We start from the raw sequence: 23,586 nt of genomic DNA, 5'->3' as shown, positions 1-23,586 counted from the left end.
GGAATTATTTTGGGGAAGTTTTATGGCCTTTGTTATACCGGTGGTCAGACTAGATGATCACAGAGGTCACTTGGGACCTTGAAATCAATGAAAGGGCATTGCAAACAGCATCTTAAAATCAGAATTCTGAATGACAGTGCCTTATAGAGTTATAGGGAAAGCAGTAAACTGCCCATGGAGTTAGAATGTAGAGAAGTCCATATCTGTTGGATAGAAGAGCAACAGAGCATGTGGAAACCTGTGAGGAGCATAGCAGTATGAGTGTTTATACTCTGCTGCTATTTACATAACATGGAAGACTTCCTTTGATTGCTTTTCTTGTCACTACACAAGATCCCAGCAAACAGAAGAGGTTTACTTTCTACCACACAGCAGTGTTAACAAATGGGCCAAATTAATTCTTGTGTCAATCCTCCAGTCACTTCTTTAGAATTTCAGGAGAAATTAAGTTTGGTCTAATGTTTGTACAGATTTTAAAGATGTAAGAGTGCTAACTTATCAATGACAGTATTTAGGTTGTGCAAAAACCTCATGCAGGTCTGACTAGTTATATTAATATAAATTTATAGATTAGACCTGGCCTTAGATTCTCTGCTTATGTTACTTTATTGGTTTCCATAACTGGATGTTAACATCTGTGTAGCATGGCCTCCATAGCACACTAGGTCTATGAGGGAAATCTACATTTCACCCAAAATCTGCATTTGTTTAATGTCGGCCAAATCCAGTATTGGGCTTTCTCTAAATGCAACAAGAAAAGGAGTACTTGTGGCACCTTAGAGACTAAAATTTATTTGAGCATAAGGTTTCGTGAGCTACAGCTCACTTCATCGGATGCAATAGCACCTACAATGCTTACTTTAGGACAAACTGATCATGGACCCATCAGCAGGAAAGCCAAAGTAAGCAGCATAAATTCAACAATGTTCATGTACTCATGTATTTTGTAATTCCTAGAGATCAGTTAAACTCAAATGTACAGAATGTGTTATGAATCAGTATTAAGTCTTATTGTAAAAAAAGACCAACCCTACTTTGAGCCACTTTCATAATTGTTTAACTACACCCACATAGCAAATAGGTCAATTGACAAAATGGGAGTATGATGATCAACTGGAAAAAAAACACCTCACTCTTAACTCCTATAATGTGCCAACAAGTTATTATTTTATCAACTCAAGAGTAATCAAAATAGGGCACTTCACAGTAAGTACCCACTCACTCTTGAACCAAAACAGGGGAGAATTAGAACACGTTTGATTATTTCTGGTGTAAGTTGAAGTGTATATCAAAGTCAGGAACACTCAAACATTATATATGAGAACAGTATAAAATGTGGTCATTAGAAAGGTATTGCACAGAACATGAGAATTAGATGTGAATTATTAGAATAGAGAACTGTGGGGTAGTAAGAAGAGAATAGTGACTGACCCCAATTAATGCAACTCATTTTTAATGCAGCTCTTATTTAGCACTTTTCCACACAGCACTTTAAAGGAGTTAAGCATCATTATCCCCATTTTACAGATGGGAAAATGGAAGCACAGAGGTGAAGTGACCTATATGAGGTCATCTAGCAGCCCAGAGCTGAACTAAGAATAGAACCCAGATGTCCTGAGTCCCAATCTATTCTTCTGTCCACTACACCACACTGCCTCCTGGAGACAGTTGGCAAGGTCAACTAGGATATGAGATTTAGATTTAGATGATTCTGAGGCAATCACAAGTGGTTATTCTTGAACTTTCTTGCAGGGTCTTTTGAGCCACTTTGCTTCCCCTTTGAAAACACAGCATGTCCCTCTGCCAACAAGTCACTTCATTAGTTTTCCCAATAGGATCATAAGCAGCTAGGAACAAAAACCAGAAGCACATGCCTCACCACTGAGCCAGATAGTGGGCAGTTGTGTCAATTCCACTTGGTTCTTAATGTAATTTTGCATCATCAAGTTGGTGGTAAACATATATGGGTTTGATTTTAATTTAAAATGTTTTATAAATAGAGCTAAAGATTAAATCAGATTAACATTAAGACTATTGTAAACAGAAGAGATACAGCATTTTTTTAGCTAATATGTGGATATTTATATGGTCACATTGAAGGACAATAGTTCATGGTTAGCATCTTGCATATTAAGAAATTGGTAGTCTAGTCTTCCAAACACTACTACATGATCTTCAAATTTTTTTTTTTTAAATTGGAACACAAGATTGGTAAATCAAACCTAACAAGTCTGTCCCCCTCCCAACTTTCAGTCAAAGCTGCTTACTGCTATAGTAATTATGTAACTCGTAGACTCATTTCACTAGGGAAAAACCCAGCCTCATTGAAGAAGTTATTTTTGGTGTGCTAATTATACTGTTTAAAACAAAGTACTGGAATTCAGAGCACATTGTCCAGATAATAGTGCAAGTCTGAAGTATTTGGAAGAGCTCTTAAGAAATCATTTCAGAGCCTTTACATATACCTACTGCTAGAAAAAGCTAAAATAGCATCACATCATCCTAAAGAACAGAGTAGAATGAATATAGGTTTAAGGTTCATTTGTAGAGTTTGGAAGTTTATTTGCGTCTTATTAAAGTATTTCTGCTTCAAATTTATTTCATAGAATGCGAACTATATTGTATGGTACTGTATTTGTGAACTGACATTGCAACTAGTACTGTTTTTTGTAATGAGATAAAGTGAGAAATCTTCTTTGTACGCTATTCGTTTGAAAACAGGTTAAATTTTGATTAAGAGTATGTTTCTACAATAAAATAGTTGTGTTAACACGCATTTTGGGATCAGACATCAAAACTGCCTATTGGAAAAAAAGTTACCATAAAGTAAAATATTACCAAAAGGATAAATTTAAAATCTAAATAAGACCTTAAACAAGAGTCCCATCTACTCTGTGTAAACCTTTAAAGACACCATGGAAATTCAAGTCCTTGGACAACATTTCCTCATTCCTCCCCCAGCCACCCCACTGTGCACCAGGTGGCTGGGTGCTATTTCAGACTGCTTTGAGAAGAAAGGTAATATTAAGTGTAAGTTAGTGCATTTGACAAATGCTATATATTCTGTATATAGACACAATATAAGCCTCTTTTACTTCAGGAACTCATTAGAAGAGGTTTGGGTTTTAGATGCTCAATTCTTTGAAAATCAACCTGGTACTTTTAAACACCAACTTCTAAAAAGGACAAGCAACCTGCTTTCTCTTAACCAAGATAAATTAAGAGCCAGAGTCCATATCAGCTCACATCTTTAGCACGTGAAGCAACAGCAGTAAGTGGCATACTTAATAAGGGTAATAGGTACAACTGTCCAGTATCTTATACCACATATGGTGCAAGTGTCTAGTATCACTGCATGAAACCAAATACGACTACTGCTGTATATTAAAATTTTTTATTTTTTGCATCCATTTTTGATTCTAGACAGACTCTTGCACAGGGGGCTCATATCCATCGGCTCGCTCTACTTTAGCGCCTGTCTCATCCCCAGAAGGTTTTCCAGTGCCACCACCTTCACCGTGCAGTTCCATCAGCTTGCCCACTAAAAAAAGCACAATATTGCAATTGTTAAGAATTGAGTATTTTTTGTATTAAATTCCCCGTCATCTATACTGCGAGACAAGTTAAATGTCCAAATCATTTAAATAGGGCATTTCTATACATCAAAATTGTACCACAGCTAAATCAATAAGACTTGCCCATTTAAGAGTGCCCATACAAGGAGGCTACACTGAGTTGCATAACTTTTGTATTTAGACAAAGACATGAAAGCAAATAGTGAAGTGTATGAGAGTTTTGTGTAATTAAATAAAGTCTTTCAAAGATGCCATTAATAACTCAGTCCTGCATTACATGGGAATGTCAGAATGTGGGAAAGAGTATAATCATTCAATGTCATATGGGACCGAAACATGTTATCATCATTCATTCCCAAAACAAAACCGTCAAACATTTAGTTGCTTCTTTTCAGCATTTGTATTTGGGTTCTTAAAGCAAGAAAAATATTCCAAAATGAAATATTATTTACAGGAATTCAGATTTGTTACTGAAGTCTCAGACTGTTAGGATAAGCCATTTATCAATTTTAAGCACCCAAACATACAATGCTGCTTTCAGAAGGTTCCCTCAGTTCCAAAATCACCAAACACATGCGTTGAAAATATTGCTTTAACTTAGCCTACCACTCAGTTAAACTCCACATTTAAAGCAGAAATTAACTTACATTCAAACTTGGGCTTCTTAAGCATCTTCACTTTGCGGACATACACATCATGAAGAGGGTAGATGGATTGACAAGCTTTTTCTATGTCTTTGCCAATGCTGTCTGGGATCCTGAAAATAATCAAAGGTTTTCAGTATTAGATTTTCAAGTGATAATCAACTTTCTGATCAATATACACAAAGTTCAAATTATTTGTTATTTAATATTCTCAACAGCAGTCCACCCCACCTTCCCTCATAGACTTTAAGGTCAGAAGAGACCATTATGATCCTCTAGTCTGACCTCCTGCACAACGCAGGCCACAGACTCTCACCCACCCACTCCTATGAGTGAGTTAAGAACTGGAGTCTTTATAAAACTAGACATTGCTCAAGTCTGCAGAAAGATGCGTGTCATGCAGTCTCTTCACAAATTCTGGTTTTAGATTTACATAATCAAAGAGTTTGGTGGATGTCATATGTGGTACAGGTGGTAAGAGCATGTGTGGGGGAACAGTATGTTGCGCTTCCCATAATTTTGTTAAATATTTGGTTCCCCAACAAAAGTAGTTGTTGAGCCCCCAACCAGGAATGAAAATGACTAAGGCTCCTGTTAAATTGTTTTACAAGATAGTAAGTTATTAAATTAGCAAATATTAATTAATTAGTACATCCAGATACTCTAGCAATCAGATTCTTCCCTTACTACTGCCCACAGACGAGCTTAAAAAAAAAAGCTAACAATGATAGTACTGTCCTCACAGAAATTTAAACTAGGTTAATACATGAATTGCTATTAAACCCTCTTTGTGACTCTAAACCAACACTTAAACTCAATTAAACCAGAGTAGAATGGCAACTGATTCCTAAGTTAAAACTTGATTAATGACAACCAAGACGTACAGCTTATTGACAACTTCTTTCAGGTCATTAGTCTGCACCTCCCGTGTCATGATTTCCATCATCTTCTTGCGAATTTGGCGGACCTGCTGGTGCTGGGCATATGAGGTCTTGCGAATCTGGTTATTGCGCTTCTTGGTAAAACCCACGCAAAAGAGGCGCAGTAGATAGCCATCGGTAGTTTTGACATCAACATGGGCTTCAATCATTGTCTAGAAAAGAAGTTACAGAATACATATGTCCCTTCTAACATCACAGAAAGACACCACAGTGCAAGTAACAGCTTCTAAGCATTTCCATATTCCTTAAAATACTCTAATGTTGCTGGACTTGATCCCAACATTAAGGTGCGAATAGTTAGCCCCTAAATTATAAATTCTACCTAATATTAAACTGCTATTGACACTTCCAATTCCTAAATACAGTTTGGGAGGGCACTAACTGATGACACCAGCAGTACTTCTTACATCTGGCACCCTAATAATGAGCAGACTAAGTAAAGGAGAGATAATTCAGTTACACTAGTAATAGCAGGGAGCACAAAGGTGTTGATTCTTATAATGCACCTCCTCCATCCCAGGTTGGGATTTTATACACCACCCTTGCTACTAGTGGGAAGTCTCTCCTTGCCAAGTGGTTTCCAAGTTGCCAACACCAACTTTTCCTTCCAGCCCCCCCTCTTTTTGTATTGACACTTCTATTGAACAACCCAACTCTCTGCCTCATTAGCAGGGGCAACTTGGAGCCAGTAAAATCTTAGCTTGCTTTTAGTCAACATCCATTATTTAGTTTTACAAGCACACTAACATTCACCAATTAGAATAAAGAAGAATTTAAGAAGCCAATTTTCTGTGGCTTCTTAAATTTGGGATAAGGATGATGCCTACATCCTATATATTGAAAGTTTGTATTTAAGAGTAATCTGAAAGCCTAGTAACTATGATATGTGCAACAAGGTGTTCTGTTTCCTTAAGGTGCCTTCCCAAACCCTGACCATTAACAACAGAGGTTTCGGGGATTTTTCAAATAATCACGGTGTAGCTGCCCAGGGGAGCCAATGACGAACTGACTAACTACAACAAATGTAAATAAGGCCTCAGAAATAGGTTTTGCTTTAAAAACAAAACAAAACAAAAACAAACTAGGCTTGAAGTCCATGTGTTAGAAGTATTGTGTACAATTTCTGCAACTGTGTGCCTCTGCAGGAAACAGCAATTTCTGCAGATGCTGGTCTTTAAAAATGTGACCCCTTAAGCTTTATCTTATTGGTTTTCAAAAAGAAAAAATAAGCAAACAGCAATCAATAATCAAACACAATACTGGCTGGTCTGATCAAGGCAAAGATGAGCCTGCAAAGAGTATCAAAGATCAAGTTATTTCATCTCAATTTTTAGAGGCAGTTTACTATCAAGGTAATATTTTTGCAGCTTCACAGATACATATCATTACCACTTACCTGCCATTTTTTGACCATGGAACACATCTTGTCACGGGTGAGGTCCATTCCATGGAAGTTGGTCAGACAGTTTTTGCCCTGAACATCCTCTGTAATCAGCTTGAATTTACGGAAGGCAACTTCATCATTCTGCAGATCAGCAAGACTCACTTCAAACACACGGCCCTTAAGTCCATCAGAGGCAATTTCTATATGCATATGAAATAATATTTTTATTAAAAATTAAAAGGACTAGCTGAGTCAGATTCTGAACCCTCATTTGATATGAATTTATAATATAGCGGACCCTTGCTAGAGTGCGCATCGCTATAGCACGGATTCACATATAGCGTGGTCACGGCGATGGATCCCAAAGTTAAATATTTAAATTGGGATCCATGGTAACATGGCCCGGGCGATAACACGGTACCAAGCATGGATCTCAAACCCCACGTTCTAGTGAGGATCCGGTGTATAAGAGACACATTAGACTTAGACTTGAACACAGATTCATGTAAGTTTAGAAATACAAAAATTTACTTTAACTTCAACTGTTGCAGAGAAGTTTTTTGTAATAAAGTTAGTCAATGAACTAGTAAAGCATCAATACACAGCAGTGAAAGACACCATGCTGTGCCCTATATTTAAAATTCAAAAAATAAATTCTATGTTCAGGCCTGAAGATTCAATCTAGATTCAGCCAACAATTTAAAAAGGCATTTAGGTGTTGGTACCTTCAGTGCTGCAATACCTTTAGAAACTGGGATCAAAGTGTCTTGAGAAAAGTATACATATAAAAATGTAAGAACTAGGTTTTTTTAAACATATATAAAAAAACATATGCACATGCAAAATAAGAGCTAAAGATATAATGATTAAGAAATGAAATTAGGGAGCAGAGCAAATTACAAGTCTCATTACATCACTTAACAGCTATACCTCTGCCAATGCACAACTGTCCTTACAGTAGGTTCTCTATGTCCACAGCTACCAGGGGACATTATTCCATGATCTCCTAGATTTCACTTTTATGAATCATAAGACGACCAAAGTTTTTCTTTCCTTAATTTCACTCCATTGCTCCTAATTATACCCATGCTAAATAATTCAGGTCCTTCTAAATCTGTATCTAAACCCTGTAACACTTGTAAAGCTGGTCAAGCTGCACACCTACATTTACATAATTCTGTTGCACTTATCCAGATCCCATTGTTCATCTCTGAATAGTAGAGACTAAGGTTCCCTTACGTATAGTATATACGTATTACGGAATATAGTATTCCAAGTTTGGTGTCACCTGACCATGTGAAAGATAACCACCTCCCTCTACTAAGGGGTGCCTCTGCACATACACTGCCCAAAAAATTAGCGGTTTCACTACTCTATACAATGAAACCCCACATATAGAGATCTGCCCACTATGTCCTTCCCAAGATCTTTCTGCATCACTGCTTTCCAGATCTTCTTCTCCTATAAAAGATAATAATTTTTTGTCATTTTCCCCAGATGCTTTGAAGTAACTAAGTAATTTCCACCCCAGAATTCTAATCTTTATTGGGTCTTCCTTTGCATTTCAGTTCCACAGATTATCCGATAGCTTCCAATAGAGATCAGTTAGTTCATCTTGCATGGGCAAGAACCAAAGCATATTCTGTATGCATAATCTGATTTTGTCTACAGGAAACAAAAGCCTTAGTACTACCCAACAGTGAGGTCAAAACACTTTTTTTTTTAACGTCTATCTATCGTATAATATTGCAAATCACATTAGTTTAAGCAGGAACTGCTTACAACTTATGCTGCATTGCACAGTCTTTAAAAACAGAACAAATTAACAGATATCAAGCGTTACTGCAACACATTAGATACTCACTGGTTCCTTGGGTCCTGGTGACGAGTGTCTTCCCAATGTTTCGGATATTAAACATTGCAGGTGCCTTGACATCGTACCAATCCTTCTTTGAGAAGGGATCGACCCTTAGTTTACCAAAAAAAATATTTCCACTCATTTTTTGGATTAAATCTGGCCTAAAAATCTGGTCTCCTTCCTCCATATTTATCACGTGCACCAGAACTGTTGTACAGTTACCAAATACTTCAAATACCACAGGCTACTGCAATTTATGCATTCCCAAAGTAGTGCAACCTTGTTTTCTTATTATCAGCATAAGCTTGCAAACACCAGTAAGTGATAGAGACACTACACCAACAAATAAGTAACTGATCCATCCCAACGTGCTGCTCAGTGTCAGCCCTCCAGGCCCTGCACATTCAGGGACAGTCAGAGACAAGGACCCAGCCCACATTATCTAGCAGTGAGGCTCTGTCCCGGCTGCACTGGGATGGCGCCGGAGGTGGGGACAAATCAGCCGCCGAGCTGCGGGGGCAGCCAGAGACGGCTCCGCACAGCACGTGGGGCAGAGGCAGCCCAGCTCCCTAACTCCCATCTTCCCCCAAGAGTCGCGGGCTGGTGCTGGGGGACGGGACTCCGTGCGGCCAGGCCCCGGCCCCCCACTTCGGGCAGGGGGATTCACAGCGGAGCCGGCCCCGCCCCGGCCGCAGCGCCCCCGTCCCGTGCAGCGGGGCTCCGCGCGCGCGCGCGCGCTCTACAACCCCCGGCCCAATCCCAGCTTTGGCCACCGCCATGTCAACGCCGCGCCTTGCGCCGGCCGCCCCAATCCGCCCGGCATCCGGCGCATCCTGCCGAGCCGCAGCCCAGCAGCCCCCGCGGCGCGGCCCCCGGCACCCCTCGCCCCTGGCCGGCCTCGCTTACACTTTCTTCTTAGCGCCTTTCTTGCCGCCCTTGGTGAGGCGCTTGTTCTTGCCGACCGCCATGGTGCCGCCCTGGAGCCAAAGAGGCCGAAGCCCGCCAGCAACGCGAGATTATACGAGAGCGCGAGTCTCACGCGAGAACTCCGCCTACCGACCTCTCGCGAGAAACTAGAGCGGAAGGGGCAGGAGCAACGCGGGAGAGAGCTCAGGTTCCTGGGGTGAACCAAAAAGCGCGGTGGCGGGGGAGGCCAACGCGAGGGACAGAATGGGCTCACCCTAGTGATTCCTTACGAGCCAGCTCCCAGCGGCCCTGGCGCCGCGCGCGCCGCACGGCCCCCCCCCCGGCCATGTAAAGTACAGCTCTAGAGAGCGAGGCTTGGGGGGTGCCTTGATTTGTGCGCTGCGGCTGCCCCACCCGCCGCCGTGGGCGCTGCAAGCGCTGCTGTGGGCTAGGGGGATTCTCCCCGCTGCTGGAGCGCTCAGCCCCACGCTGGCCTGGCCCCCGGCCCAGCAAATAATTCGATTCCCACCCCCCCCCCCCCGTCCTCCAGCAGTTCTGAGTCCACCGCTGCCATTCCTCTGAGGTGGCAGCTGAAAAGAATCCCCTGGCCCCCAAACCCTTTGTTTAGATTGCTGGGGTGGGAGCAGTGGTGGCCTCCTTGCGCATCAGGGGTCAGAGTTAAGACCCCATGGAGATGCAAAGGGCCGTTCTTAAGGCTGTTTTATCAGGCCTTCTGCAACTGCCGTAGACAGTACATTCACAAAAAGAAAAGGAGTACTTGTGGCACCTTAGAGACTAACAAATTTATTTGAGCATAAGCTTTCGTGAGCTACAGCTCACTTCATCGCATGCATCCGATGAAGTGAGCTGTAGCTCACGAAAGCTTATGCTCTAATAAATTTGTTAGTCTCTAAGGTGCCACAAGTACTCCTTTTCTTTTTGCGAATACAGACTAACACGGCTGCTACAGTACATTCAGTTCATGCTTTCAAACTTGTCTTCACAACCATGCCAGCTAGAAACATTTTAAATGAAAGATTAGATCACATGACTGCAGAAGCTTTGCTGCACATATCTATGCCTCAGCCTGACCTGGGCAACACGTCAACATATTTTTTTTCATAGTATAAAAATTACGCATTTTTATCACTAGGTAAGATCTTGGGCACAGTTGTTGCTGTAATGCAGGACAAAGAAAACCCAATATTGACTTGATACTGATCTTTGGCCACCACATAAAGGCCAGACTTTTAAATCGCCGCTTATCATGGTATGTAGTATATAGCATTGTTTCAGAAAAGATAATCTCCACCTATGCTAGCCGAGTGAGACCCAAATCAAGCCCCCAGATATGAGCACCCCATTAGCCCAGTCCACAGACACACAAAGCCTTGTTAAATACAGTTGTTGCAAGTAAGTAGAGTTTGAATTGCCATGAGTAAGATGTTCAAGCTGTGTTTCTCAGTAATTTACTTACTCATTTACTAACTATATTAGGACAACAGCATGTTTTTATTGCTTCACCATTATTTCCACCCCCACCAGGAATCACACACACAACTAAAAAAAAAAAAAATCACTGGATTTCACCACCACCTGACCCAGAAGACCAGAGAATGTAGTCAGACAAGAGAGAGAGGCAGGGAGCTCTCATCTTCCTTTCCCTCAGGGATCAGTCTAAAATGAGGGAAATCTTCATTCTTCTCCCCTGAAAGATGTCCAGTGTCCAACAAGGGAATCTGCACTCTTCCTTGAGGTGGGGGAGGGGGATGGGGGAAGATGAAGGTAGCTGAGAAGCCATACAGCAGGTATCTTTTTTTCTTGTTCCCAGCAGAAAAGCTAGCTAGATCTCTAGCTAAGTGGTTCTTTTCTGCTCATGTGTTACTGATTGATGCTTCCCTAGTGCAGCCTGAGGTAACTTTAAACTCCCACTCACACAAATAAAGAACAATGCACAACTAGCCAAAATAAATTTCAGTCTTGGCCACCATCCTGGGACTGTTGGCAGTTTTCTGCATCAAGTTCCAAAGATTATATTCACCTATCAAAAACTTCCTGCTCTCTCATGCCTGCCCAGTATCTGCAAGAAGCCAGCATCCAAGTCTTGGCAAGACTTCTCCATATATCTTAAGGCTGTCTGCCTTGCAACTCCTTCCCCAAATGGGACTGGAATCAATTTTTAAAGAAGGGGGCTCTGCAGAGAAACAAGAGACTTCCAGGAGTGAAGAGGCAGTGGGAGCCCTGAGCAGGCCATCTGGAAAAGGAAATCCCAGTTGGCCTGATGCTGTCAGCCTCACACTATCGTTAATAGAGGCTTGCCTACACTGCACCGGTTCAGCTGAGACACAATAGTACTTAGCGAAGATGTTACCTACGCCAACAGGAGAGCTTCTCCCATTGGTGTAGGTCCTCTACCTCTCTGAGAGACAGATACTACGTTGATGGGAGAAGCCCTCCCATCGACAGCATGATCTACACCAGGGGTATAAATACGCCGCTCAGGAGTGTGGATTTTCCACACCCCAAAATGATGTGGATACCCAACATAAGTCTGTAGTATAGACCACGACAGGAGTCAGAATTTCAACAGAGTACTGGTTGAACCCTGAGGCAGGAAGGAAGAATTGGATGGACAACTACAATGTATACCCAGTCTTTGACATCTAAGAGCCTGCTACCTGCCCCCCAAATTTTTTGGGGAAAGTCCATTTTAATTTTAATTACTTTAATATTGGCAAGTAGCTCATCAAAGGGAGCTTTATGGGAACCTGGATGAACATATCCCATTTGCAGGTGTCAACCAGAAACTGCAGGCAGATAGACAAGTGGGATTTTCTTGGAGCAGAAATAAATACTTATCTGCCACTAATTAATAAACTTCTTTAAACTCTAAGTTCTCAATCAGTAATAGAAACCAACAAATACAGAATTAAATGATATTTAATAATAGCCACTATGTACAAGAAGTTTACCTCTTATCACTATTCTCAATGTTCCTATCCAGGACTGAATACATTGCTTCCTTACCAGTATTTCAGTAGTCAACTCACAGGAAATCTATTATTGATGGGGCTTCTATAATTCAAAACTCTCTCTTCTTTTCTTTATTATACTTTCATCTCATCCATGAAAATTCATGCCCTCAGATGTTAGGTATCCAGTTGCAGTAAGTCCCATGTTCTGCTTTAACTTATGCAGTCTACATAACACCACAGGGAAGAGTAAGCAAAGTCAGCAATATATAATTTAATATTAAAGGGTCCATATATGCAATTGGTGATTTGTTAGAATTTCATCTGCCCTGCTGTTCCTCCCCCCCAATACTAGAGATCTAGAGCGTCTGTGTATTTTTCCACTGCATGCATCCGATGAAGTGAGCTGTAGCTCACGAAAGCTTATGCTCAAATAAATTTATTAGTCTCTAAGGTGCCACAAGTACTTTTCTTTTTGTGTATTGAATGTTGAGGCATGTCCTGGTTTTGAACACACATATTGGTGTCTTTTTTGGGGGGTAAAACTAACTTTGTTCCCAGGTTTTGCTAACCCACCTCCAGACTCTGCCTGAGGGACCCATGCACCAGCAGAGCCACTGAAATTAACAAGTTGGCAGAACCCATATTTGAATCCAGGACCATTTTTAGTGGACTGTTTACATAATGCCATACTGCCTTTCCTCTTCCAAGATCTTCTAGTGAGCCCTTTCACTCCCCTCAAGCCAACTTCCTAACACATAGGTCCTGATTCTTGGCTCTGCTATGGCTATGTTGTTAATGGCTCCAGGGGACAAAACACCTGTAAAGCCAGAGAATCGGGCCCTAAGAAGATTATCCCTGTGTAATGAGTGTCCCCAAGTGACAGATCCAGCAGCAGCTCAGTGACACTCCCGTCTCAGCATCAAGTGCAGGGAAAATTCCTTGGGAAAGAGAATGTGACCAGGATAGTCCTATATCCTAGCAATGCCCTGATTCTGGAATGGCTTCTTGGGGCCACAGGTTGGCAGGTTTTAATACAATTATTTTAAAACAGTTATACTTTGCTTGCGTTGGCCAGACGAAATGTATTTAAACAGTTAGCAGGAGTTACTTTAAAGTGAGTCTATTACTTTTAATTGTAATTGAGTTAGTAGGTGACAACGCACCTAGCCCATGAGCTACTGTATTAGTCTTTCAAGCAAAATGGTACTATAAAAGTGTTCCAGGTAAACTCTGACTCTTTGATTCTCCCCAGTCAAATCTATGGAGGATCTTTCTAAATTAAAGGGCCTGATTCTCTACTGCTTTGCACCTTGGTTAGCTTTTTATTCCCACTTTGCACAAGTGTATATAGCTGCACAAGATGCAAGCAGCATAGCATCAGACACGAAGAGTTCTTATTGGTAAGCAGAGCTCACAGAGTCTTGTTTGGTTGTTGTGGAAGTTTTTTGTTAGTATCCCCCTCCCCCCAAAATAATTGTCCATTTCTAGGAAATACCTGATATCAGGTGTATTGCTGTCCGCTTTAGGGCATCACACAGTTCTCACATATTTTCAGGTCCTTGCATAGGTGGCACATGCAGGTGTCTTCCGTTTGGGGAGACTCATCCATGAGTGCTGGAAACAACCTAGGAGTATGCTGGGGGGCCTCCAGCATCTGAGCCATGGCCCTGCCTCCAAGGCCCTACCCCTGCTCTGCTTTTTCCTGCCCCCTCCCAAAGCCCCCCCCCACCTGCTGCTCGCCCCTCTGGGGATGGGGAGAGGAGGCATGGCTTCATCACTTATTTCTGTCTTAGGCTAGCGATTGGAGGCCAGTGAGAAAAGCAAGCAGCGGGCGCGGGAGAAGAGACTTGGGGAAGGGGGCACCCCTTGGGGAAAGAGGCGAGGTAGGGCAGGGCGCAGGCAGGCCACAGTCCATGTGCTGGTGTCCTGCCCTCCCCCGACTTCTATGGAGCTTGGCTTCCGGCACTACAAAAGCAGTGGCAGGCCAGCGCACCTCTGGACAGGTGACCTGCGCCACATCCATGGCATCTCCCCCCTGCATGGCCAGCCTTTTTTGGGAGGTTTATTCTCCCCTGGCCTCTTATATGTGCTGCCCATGGGTCCTTGTTCAGTTTCCTATGAGCTGATTCTGCATTCCACAGACATGACAAATGTGTGGAGGAGGGTAAGGGGCAAGAATAAGCTGAAGAAAACTGCATGCTCTTTGTCCAGACAGTTTGGTATTTCAAAACAGTAAAAAGCACTTCTCACCATGACTATGGCCTGATCTACACTACACAGTTGGGTCGATGTAAGGCAGTTTATGTCAACCTAATTATGTCAGTGTACACACTGAGCTCCCGCCAATGTAACTGCCCTACCACACCAGCATCATAATTCCACCTCCATAAGAGGCGTTGGGCTTATGTTGGTGTAGCATCTGTTTAGGCACTGCATTACTTAACATCACCCAAGCTGGATCCATGAAATTGATTAAGAAACCTTGGCAGCTAGAACCCAGCTATCCCCGGCTCCCCACTCCCAGACAGGCTGCAGTCCGCAGGATCCCCTCTGGGAGCTAAAAAGCCTGGGAGGCTGCACCGCCACTCCCAGCTGCGAGCTGAGAGCCCGGGGAACAGCTGGGCTCCCGGCAGAAATTGCAATGAGCAAAGAGCCCTGGTTCTCTGCTCTCCACGTTGCCCCTCTTCCGTCAGTGGAAGCAGCTGCAGTGGCTGTAAGTCAACCTAACATAGGTCAACTTATGGCTGTAGTGTAGACATGCCCTAAGTTGCAAATAGAACAATCAGAGACTCCTCTAAGCATTACTGCTTATTGTAAACCAGAATTAAAGTAAGTTTTATGATCTCTGTCTATAGGGTGCTCTATTGCAAGTGTTATAAATAAAATCACTTTCATTAGGAAACTAGCTGCAATTAGCTGGCTGGGTGGAAAAAAGTGCCTATGGTAACCACAAATGTTCAGAGCATCTCCTCCCCTAAGGGAAAGGAGGGATTCTGGGGGACACGCTTAATGAGTTGCCCTCCATGATGGTGAAGTTTGCCATCCCCACTGTGGAAGGTTTTCAGGTGTCTCCTCCAGAAAAAATTCCACTAAGGTATGTGCAGGCCTTTGGAGATCTGCAGGAAGTATGCTCTCTGCCTCCACACTGGTTCTGGGGCATCTCCCACTCCAGATTTCTGGCACTACTCTTCTAGTGAAATTGCTCTACAGATCTTCCCCAGGTACTTTGACCATGATAGTTGGGATCCTTGGAATTCTATGCTAACTGTTTCTAGTAATTTTCCTGGGGCAGGTGAGAGCATCACACACACACCCCAGACTTACCTACTCCGAACCCAGAGCCACTCAGTCCTTGACCAGAGAACCTTCTGTAGGTTAACAGGAAGGTGGCCCATCCCTGCACAGCACAGATGGATAAGCATAGGGAAGGCCCTTTACACACACAGCTCTCAAGGATACAATCTTGCCCTTGTGTACAGCATTTAATCAGCAGGTATTTTCTTTTCAAATACACTTCCACTGTTGGTCATTCTTATCCTTTTGGACTTCCAGCCTGAATAAAATGGTTGGAATTCTTTTTTAAACATACTTCTTTCAAATTTAACCATCCTCCCCTGCTAATTTGCCAACATCTCTCTACAGTACAGTATCTCTGAGTTCTTTTCTCCATACCCTGATCTCTTCTTGGGCCCCAGTATTATTCGTTCTCAGAATCTCATTCTTGCATAGAAATCCTCCTCTCACACAGTTTGTGTTGACTCCCTAACCTCTGAAGTTCATTCCTGCTACAGCAGTTAAATGTTGCTTTTTTAAAATAAAGTAACATTGTTCAGAAATCTTGTCCAATAAGTTTCAGTCCATGGTGAATTTTTAATCATAGACAATATATGAATGTGTAAAAATAAGGTTCTTAATGGAAGTTGTCAGGGTTCCTTCCCCACTCTGAACTCTAGGGAACAGATGTGGGGATCCGCATGAAAGATCCCCTAATCTTATTCTTACCAGCTTAGGTTAAAAACTTCCCCAAGGTACAAACTTTGCCTTGTCCTTGAACAGTATGCTGCCGTTTTAAACAAAGAAAAGGGAAAGACACCACTTGGAGACGTCTTCCCCCATTATCCCCCCAAGCCCTACAAACCCCCTTTCCTGGGGAAGGCTTGAGAATAGTATCCTAACCAATTGGTTACAAAATCATCAAAGACCCAAACCCCTGGATCTTGGAACAATATAAAAATCAGTCAGGTTCTTAAAAGGATTTTATTTAAAAAAAAGAAAGGTAAAAATCATCTCTGTAAAATCAGGATGGAAAATACAGGGTATTCAGATTCAAAACATAGTGGATCCCCTCTGGGCAAAACCTTAAAGTTACAGAAGCCAGGAATAAACCTCCCTCTTAACACAGGGAAAATTCACATAAAACAAAAGATAAACTAATCTGCCTTGCCTGACTTACCTATACTGGTTGCAATATTGGAGACTTGGATTACGATGGGTTGGAGAAGATGGATTTCTGTCTGGCCTCTCTCAGTCCCAAGAGAGAACAACCACATAAACAAAGAGCACAAAACAAAAGCCTTCCTTCCCCCAAGATTTGAAAGTAACTTGTCCTCTTATTGGTCCTTTGGGCCAAGTGCCAGCCAGGTTAGCTGAGCTTCTTAACTCTTTACAGGTAACAGGATGTTTCCTCTGGCCAGGAGGGATTTTATAGCACTGTATACAGAAAGGGGGTTACCCTTCCCTTATATTTATGACAGAAGTGCTAGCAGAATCTGAGCTACAGTGGTGAGAGTGGTGTATAAATATACAAGAACCTTTTCTACAGTTACCACACTAACCAGTAGAAACCGTGGTTTGTTTAACATATATTTTTCAGCCCCCTGGATGCAAACCTAACTGCAATGATGGGCCTTCCTTTGTACCTGTTTGTATCTTGCTTATTTACTGAAAAATAGTAAGATATTTCTTCTAATGTGAACAGACCAGGTTCTTCTAATGTGAACAGAACCCTACCGCTCTCTCAACACAGCACAGGTATATATGCACAAGGACATACAACTTCCTCTGGTTTCCCTTTATTCTGATCTTAAGAACAGTTCAATATAAATCTCATCTGGTTGTTTCTAAAGCCTCCTGTCTGATAATTCAGTCCCAGTACCTCAGACAAAAAGCATAAAAATCCTGCAAATGAGACTCACCTGGTCTGACCGACTGCCAGGGCAAGTCAACAGAAATAACTAGTCTAGGCACAGAAGACCTCTGTACAGGTTGCCAGAACTCGACATTCAGTGTACTTTAAAGAATGAGTACCTGGCACATTCACTTGTGTTAGTATTATATGTGGCAGGTATTAATATTGATAGGATTTACGAGTCAGATATATTGGTATTGTGCATCTGTAATCTAGATCAGTATTTCTCAACCTTTTTGATACCAGAGACCAGCTTGCTGTCTTCCTAAACTGGGCTCGGGATATCTCAGGGACTGGTGCTGGTTCACAGACCGGTCATTGAGAAACACTGATCTAGATGGATAGCAACATCTCAGATATGACTATAACCATCAAAAAATAAATGTTCAGGAAAGCCCCACAAGTAATTTGAGATCATTTAACAGGTTTCAGAGTAGCTGCCTTGTTAGTCTGTATTCACAAAAAAGAAAAGAAGGACTTGTGGCACTTTAGAGACTAACAAATTTATTTGAGCATAAGCTTTCGTGAGCTACAGTTCACTACATTGGATGAAAAAAAGAAAAAAAAAGGAATGCATCCGATGCCACAAGTACTCCTTTTCTTTTTTTTTTTTTTTGAGATCATTATAAGGGATCCTTCTGTCACTGCCATAGACTATTTAAGGTTCTGTCATCATAGTTTTCATTCCAAACCCTGATTTATTTAGTTGACTATGAGAATTTACTGTAGTCTGAATTTTGATATAGAAAACCTTTTTATCTTTCCTCTGGTGAAATTCTGTCTTACCTCCTTGGGTGGCTCTGGAAATCTCTCTCAAGTACATCAGAATCTTCACATCTCCTTGTTTGGGGGTATAGTTTATTACTTCCTGCATGAGGCACCACTAAAAAAAAAAAGTCTTTGAATTCTGCAGTGATAGAATACTAAGAGAATGTAAATACCAAGTATTGGTTCAAGTCCACTGCTATATCAGGACTCCTCTTATCCAACATTACCTGTACTGTTCATACTGATTCCAAATGCAGTGTTTCTAAGCTAGTCATATTTGATGAGTTTTAATCCATCAAGATAGGGATGGACAATACTAATAAACATGACTCCTAAATCCCATCAATGAAACACATTCTCTCTACAGTGCTAACCAATGTGAATATGCACAATTTCACATCCTGAGAGCTGTATAAGTGTTCCATGTGATTTCATTTTAAGTATTTTGCTTATATGATTCAACTACTTAAACAGGAATTTTCCAATGGAGCAAATGTGTTCGTGAAACAGAACACGTTTTCACATCTCCTTTTTTATACAGAGTTTCCAAAGATACTTTGGCATGAATCTGCAGCATTCAGTTGGAGGTCACTTGCCAGGAATATCAGTGTATATCTCATTTAGTCATTTCCCTGCTATTGCAGGGGCCTCAGGCACTGGTGCACCTCAGTCCCTTCTAATCTTTGCCTATGGCACAGAGTAGTCTAGTCTCCTGTGGTTTAAGTACTTTGGTTTAATTTCGGTTGTTGGGTTTAGTGTGTGCGTGATGTTAGTAGCCTATGATATACTGGAGGTCAGACTAGATGACATAACGGTCCCTTCTGGCCTTAAACTCCACGACTTTATTGAGAGTCAGATGTAAGACATTGATCTTGCAATTGCCTTTAAAGGAGTATACTCTCTACATCCAGTTGGAGTCCCACTTACAACAGCAGGGTAGGGTTGCCAACTTTCTATTGGCACAAAACCAAACACCTAGCCCCACCACTTCCCTGAGGCCCAACCCCCTGCTCACTACATTCCCCCACCCTCACTCACTTTCATTGGGCTGGGGCAGGAGGTTGGGCTGCGGGAGATAACGAAGGCTCTACATTGGGGTGCGGACTCTGGGGTGGGGCCAGAAATGAGGGGTTCGGGGTGTTGGAGAGGGCACCAGGCTAGGGCAGGGAGTTTGAGTGTGGGAGGGATGAGGGCTCTGAGTTGGGGGTGCTGGCTCTGGGGTGGGGCTGGGGATAAGGGGTTTGGGGTACAGGAGGGTGCTCCAGGCTGGGACTGAGGGATTTGGAGTGTAGGAGGGGCTGCAGGTTGAGGCAGGGGGTTGGGGTGTAGGAGGGGGCTCCAGGGGTGGGGGGGTGAGGCTGAGGGTTAAGGCAGGGGGGGTGAGGCTCTGAGTGGAGGGTACGGGCTCTGGGAGGCTCAGGGCTGGGGTGCAGGAGGGGGTACAGGCTCTGGGCTGGGGGTGTGGGCTCTGAGCTGGGGCCGGGGATGAGGGGTTTGGGGTGCAGGAGGGGGCTCCGTGTTTTGGGGGGCTCCACATTTTGGGGGGCTCAGGGCTGGGACAAGGGATTGGGGCATAGGCTTACGTCAGGTGGCTCCCGGCCAGCAGTGCAGCAGGGATAAGACAGGCTGCCTGCCTGTCCTCGGGCACCGCGCTTCACCCCAGAAGTGGCCAACTCCTAGGCGGGGGAAGGGGAGGCATGGAAGGAGGCTTGGCAGTGCGCGCCGCTCTCACCCACAGGCACAGCCCCCCCACAGCTCCCATTGGCTGGGAACTGGCCAATAGGAGTGCAGAGCCGGTGCAGTGGGTGGAGCAGTGTGGCGCCCCTGTCGCCCTGCCTAGGAGCCGGACCTGCTGGCTGCTTCCGGGGTGCAGTGCGGTGCCCCAGAACAAACAGAGATTAGCCTGCCTTGGCTCTGTAGCACTGCCAACTGGACTTTTAACGGTCTGGTCGGTGGTGCTGACTAGAGCCACTAAGGTCCCTTTTCGACTGGGTGTTTGATCAAAAACCGGACACCTGATCACCCTACAGTAGAGGCACTGACTTCCCCTCTGCCCGGTGGGTGTTGGACCCGCCGCGCCCCTCCGGCCCACCCCCATTTCACCCCTTCCCCCAAGTCCCCGCCCTTTCTCCGCCTCCTCCCCTGAGCATGCTGCGTCCCCACTCCTCCCCCTCCCTCTGGGAAAGTCCTAAGCGCCGCCAAACAGCTGTTAGGTAGCAGGAAGCACTGGGAGGGAGGGGGAGTAGTAGGGATGCGGCGCGCTGGGCCGGGGGGAGAAGGAGGCTAATTTTTCCTCATGGGTGCTCCAGCCCCAGAGCACCCATGCAGTTGGCGCCTATAGGTATCCACCTCACAGAAGTAGTCGTAGGATCAACAACTTCTCTGTATCTTATCTGTATGAAATAGTTACAACACATATATACATATACATATCTTTGATAGACTGAGAGGAAGGATTCTTAGGTTGTTAGGGCAGTAATTTAGAACTTTAAAGACCTCAGTTCACTTTCTCTGCACCCTGAAGTCTTTAAACCATGATTTGAGGACTTCAATAGTTCAAACATAGGTGAGAGGTTTATTGCAGGAGTGGGTAGGTGAGATTCTGTGGCCTGCATTGTGCAGGAGGTCAGACTAGATGATCATAATGGTCCCTTCTGATCTTAATATCTATGAGTCTACAAGTTCAAGTCACTTACTCTGCTCCCAATTTCCTGGGTGACCACAGGCAAACCAGTTAACCTCTCTGTGCTTCAGTCCCTATAGCATTTCCCCTACCTCACAGGGGTGAGATGAGGATAAATACGTTAAAGATCGTGAGGTGCTCAGGCATTCTGGTAATAGGGGCCTAAGACAGATGGATTTATGTCAATTTTATTAAAGAAAACAGTATTCCCAATTATGCTGGAAAAAACTTTTTGTTTATAATCAATTCTAAAATAAAGTTGAACGACACATTATGAATTTGGAACGCCACACAATGTTCTGGCATTGTCCTAAATACAGTCATTCCTTTTCTGCTTTGTTGCTGGAGTAGAAGTGTTTTGGTATGAGCTGGCACAGTGTTTATCGCTTTAATTGCAATGCATTGTCTCCTTGCATGTTCTTACTCTGATTTTTAATTGTACTTGGAAAAAAAGTGTGCTTTAAATAGTGCTCCACAGGGAATGGGTACATGGTGTCTCTTAATTGTTACTTTCAACTTGTTCATTGATATGCAAATTAAACGGGGGGGTGGGCATGATTGGTTCCAGTGGTGGAGAATCTTGTACCAATTATAAATTCTACTTAGGTGCCTGCTAGTATGCAGATTTCTCTTTTTTTTGTTCCTAGAGGTATTTTTCTTTTGTTTTTTATGTACTGTATTTTCCACTAGAAATTTTACCCCCAACCCGCAGTTTAAAAAAACGCTTGCAGGATTTTGCTTTTGTTTTGACCAAATAATTAACATTTATGTATTTTATCTAGTGCTTTTACTGAAGGAAATACAGTGTTGATTTTCCTCTGTAAGACTACCGTTGCGCTGACCAGAACAAGTTTTGCTGATCACATACCTCTTTAAGAGAGCTCTATGACTTCTGTGAAAGTTATGTTCTACATTTTCTTTAAAGCCTCATACTGCTCCAAAGGATGACTATGAAAACGGTACTGTGGTGCACCCGTTTATTATTTCTCACTGATTTCATATCATATTTGCTAAGAACTGGGGAGGGGGTGTTAGTTTATTTCTCCTAATGGCCTGCCCAGGTGGAGCTAATGGTACAATTTTGCCTCATGATGCTTTATTACTGGTAATGATACACAAGATGAAAAGAACCCATCTTGACTGTCTGAGCCCAGGGTGAATTTGTGGAGTTGGCAGTTAGTAAAAACATCTTTTTACTACAAACTCAGCAAATCTGATACGGAAATCACTCAGCCACCACGATATGGAGCCCCCACCCTCCCAGCTATTTTTACTGTCACTTTTGATAATAGAATCATATTTTAAATAGTTCTGCAATAGCATTGATTATTTACTCCATCACTGTATGGGAATGGTTTCCAACATACAGCGTTTGGCACAGAAAAAATCTGACACTTTTCATACGTATCCTTCTTCACCCCCTTCAAACTGAGAGGAGGAAATGTGGCCTGCCCCCCTCCTTTTCGTTTTTAAAAGAGACATATATAGATGATACCAATTTGCCTAATTGCAGATTGTGCTGTTCAGCTATAATGTAAACACTGGAAAGGAATAGATTAGTCATCACAGTTAACATCAACACATTTCAATGCCAGTAATTTCTTTTTTCATTTAGGAATATTTCAAAATAAAGGATATATTTTTTCTCAGTGGTCACTAATGGCACACAGTATCTCTTGCCAATGGAACTAGTTAAATGGATTTGCTAAGTGAAGGCACAAAGGGTTATTTCCTCAATGAGAGTTCATTGTCAAATAGCACAACGAGGGGTATGACATTGCACATTGTATCCACTCCCGGAATCATTAACAACTTTGGGTTTTAGGCCTCTAATAGTACAGGTATATTTATGGAGCAATGGAATGTACAGTTATTTTCTAAGGGCCAAATCCTAAAGTCCTTACCCTAAGTAAGGAATGAGTAAAAACAGAAAAGGAGTACTTGTGGCACCTTAGACATACCGAAAGGACTGAAGGTAAAAAATTTGTTAGTCTCTAAGATGCCACAAGTACTCCTTTTCTTTTTGCGAATACAGACTAACACGGCTGCTACTCTAAAACCAGTAAAAACAGAGTATGTCTACACTACGAAATTAGGTCGATTTTATCTAAGTCGATTGCATATGTCCACACTAAGCGCATTAAGTTGGCAGAGTGCATCCTCACTACCGTGGCTAGCATCAACTTACAGAGTGGTGCACTGTGGGTAGCTATTCCACAGTTCCCGCAGCCTCCACCATTGGAATTCTGGGTTAAGCTCCCAATGCCTGATGGGGCAAAAACATTGTCGCGGGTGGTTTTGGGTACGTCGGCATTCGCCCCTCCCTCCCTCCGTGAAAGCAATGGCAGACAATTGTTTCACACCTTTTTTTCATGCAGATGCCATACCACGGCAAGCATGGAACCCACTCAGCTCAGCTCACCATCACCGCTGCTGTTGTGTCCTGGGTGCTGCTGTCAGCAGATGGTGCAGTACAACTGCTAACCGTCATCATCCACCGCTTCCTGCAACTCTGCTCTCCTGCTCTTGTAAATGACCTCAGTCTCAATAGCAAATTTCTCCATGTTGTCGTCATCCACCGCTTCCACAGCAACTCTGCTCTCCTGGTGCCATGAATCCACCTCGCAGGTCCTCTCATCGTTCTGTATAAATATGTATTCTCAT

At 43.0% G+C, this 23,586-nt stretch overlaps 1 protein-coding gene, 1 long non-coding RNA gene and 1 other non-coding gene across 3 annotated transcripts; all 3 read right to left on the bottom strand.

Annotated features, from left to right (window-relative positions):
- Positions 1-776: 776 nt before the first annotated feature.
- LOC122459811 lies at positions 777-23,337 on the bottom strand. Its single transcript, XR_006280753.1, has 3 exons — positions 23,327-23,337; positions 18,552-18,555; positions 777-1,461 (listed from the first exon to the last, which is right to left on the bottom strand). It is a non-coding gene; the product is annotated as an uncharacterized LOC122459811 (long non-coding RNA).
- RPS3A (ribosomal protein S3A) lies at positions 3,379-9,510 on the bottom strand. The gene is made up of 6 exons (XM_038400239.2): positions 9,309-9,510; positions 8,409-8,512; positions 6,557-6,744; positions 5,104-5,312; positions 4,223-4,332; positions 3,379-3,541 (listed from the first exon to the last, which is right to left on the bottom strand). Exons 1-6 carry the CDS (start codon positions 9,368-9,370, stop codon positions 3,420-3,422), a joined length of 795 nt encoding a protein of 264 aa, XP_038256167.1. The 5' UTR covers positions 9,371-9,510; the 3' UTR covers positions 3,379-3,419.
- On the bottom strand, positions 3,858-3,929 carry LOC119855335. The gene has a single exon (XR_005292837.1). It is a non-coding gene; the product is annotated as a small nucleolar RNA SNORD73 (small nucleolar RNA).
- Positions 23,338-23,586: the final 249 nt, after the last annotated feature.

The sequence above is a fragment of the Dermochelys coriacea genome, chromosome 4 (genome assembly GCF_009764565.3).
Source record: "Dermochelys coriacea isolate rDerCor1 chromosome 4, rDerCor1.pri.v4, whole genome shotgun sequence".
Lineage (NCBI taxonomy): Eukaryota > Metazoa > Chordata > Testudines > Dermochelyidae > Dermochelys > Dermochelys coriacea.
This window is presented reverse-complemented; position numbering and strand designations above follow the sequence as displayed.

What these genes read in the sequence shown, in the direction of transcription:
- RPS3A (XM_038400239.2), bottom strand. Translation starts at nt 9,370, where the DNA reads ATGGCGGTCGGCAAGAACAAGCGCCTCACCAAGGGCGGCAAGAAAGGC. An exon ending in AAAGAAGTTGTCAATAAGCT is followed by an intron (nt 4,333 to 5,103) that starts GTACGTCTTGGT and finishes GATTATTTTCAG; the next exon opens with GATCCCAGACAGCATTGGCA. An exon ending in TAAGAAGCCCAAGTTTGAAT is followed by an intron (nt 3,542 to 4,222) that starts GTAAGTTAATTT and finishes TGCTTTTTTTAG; the next exon opens with TGGGCAAGCTGATGGAACTG.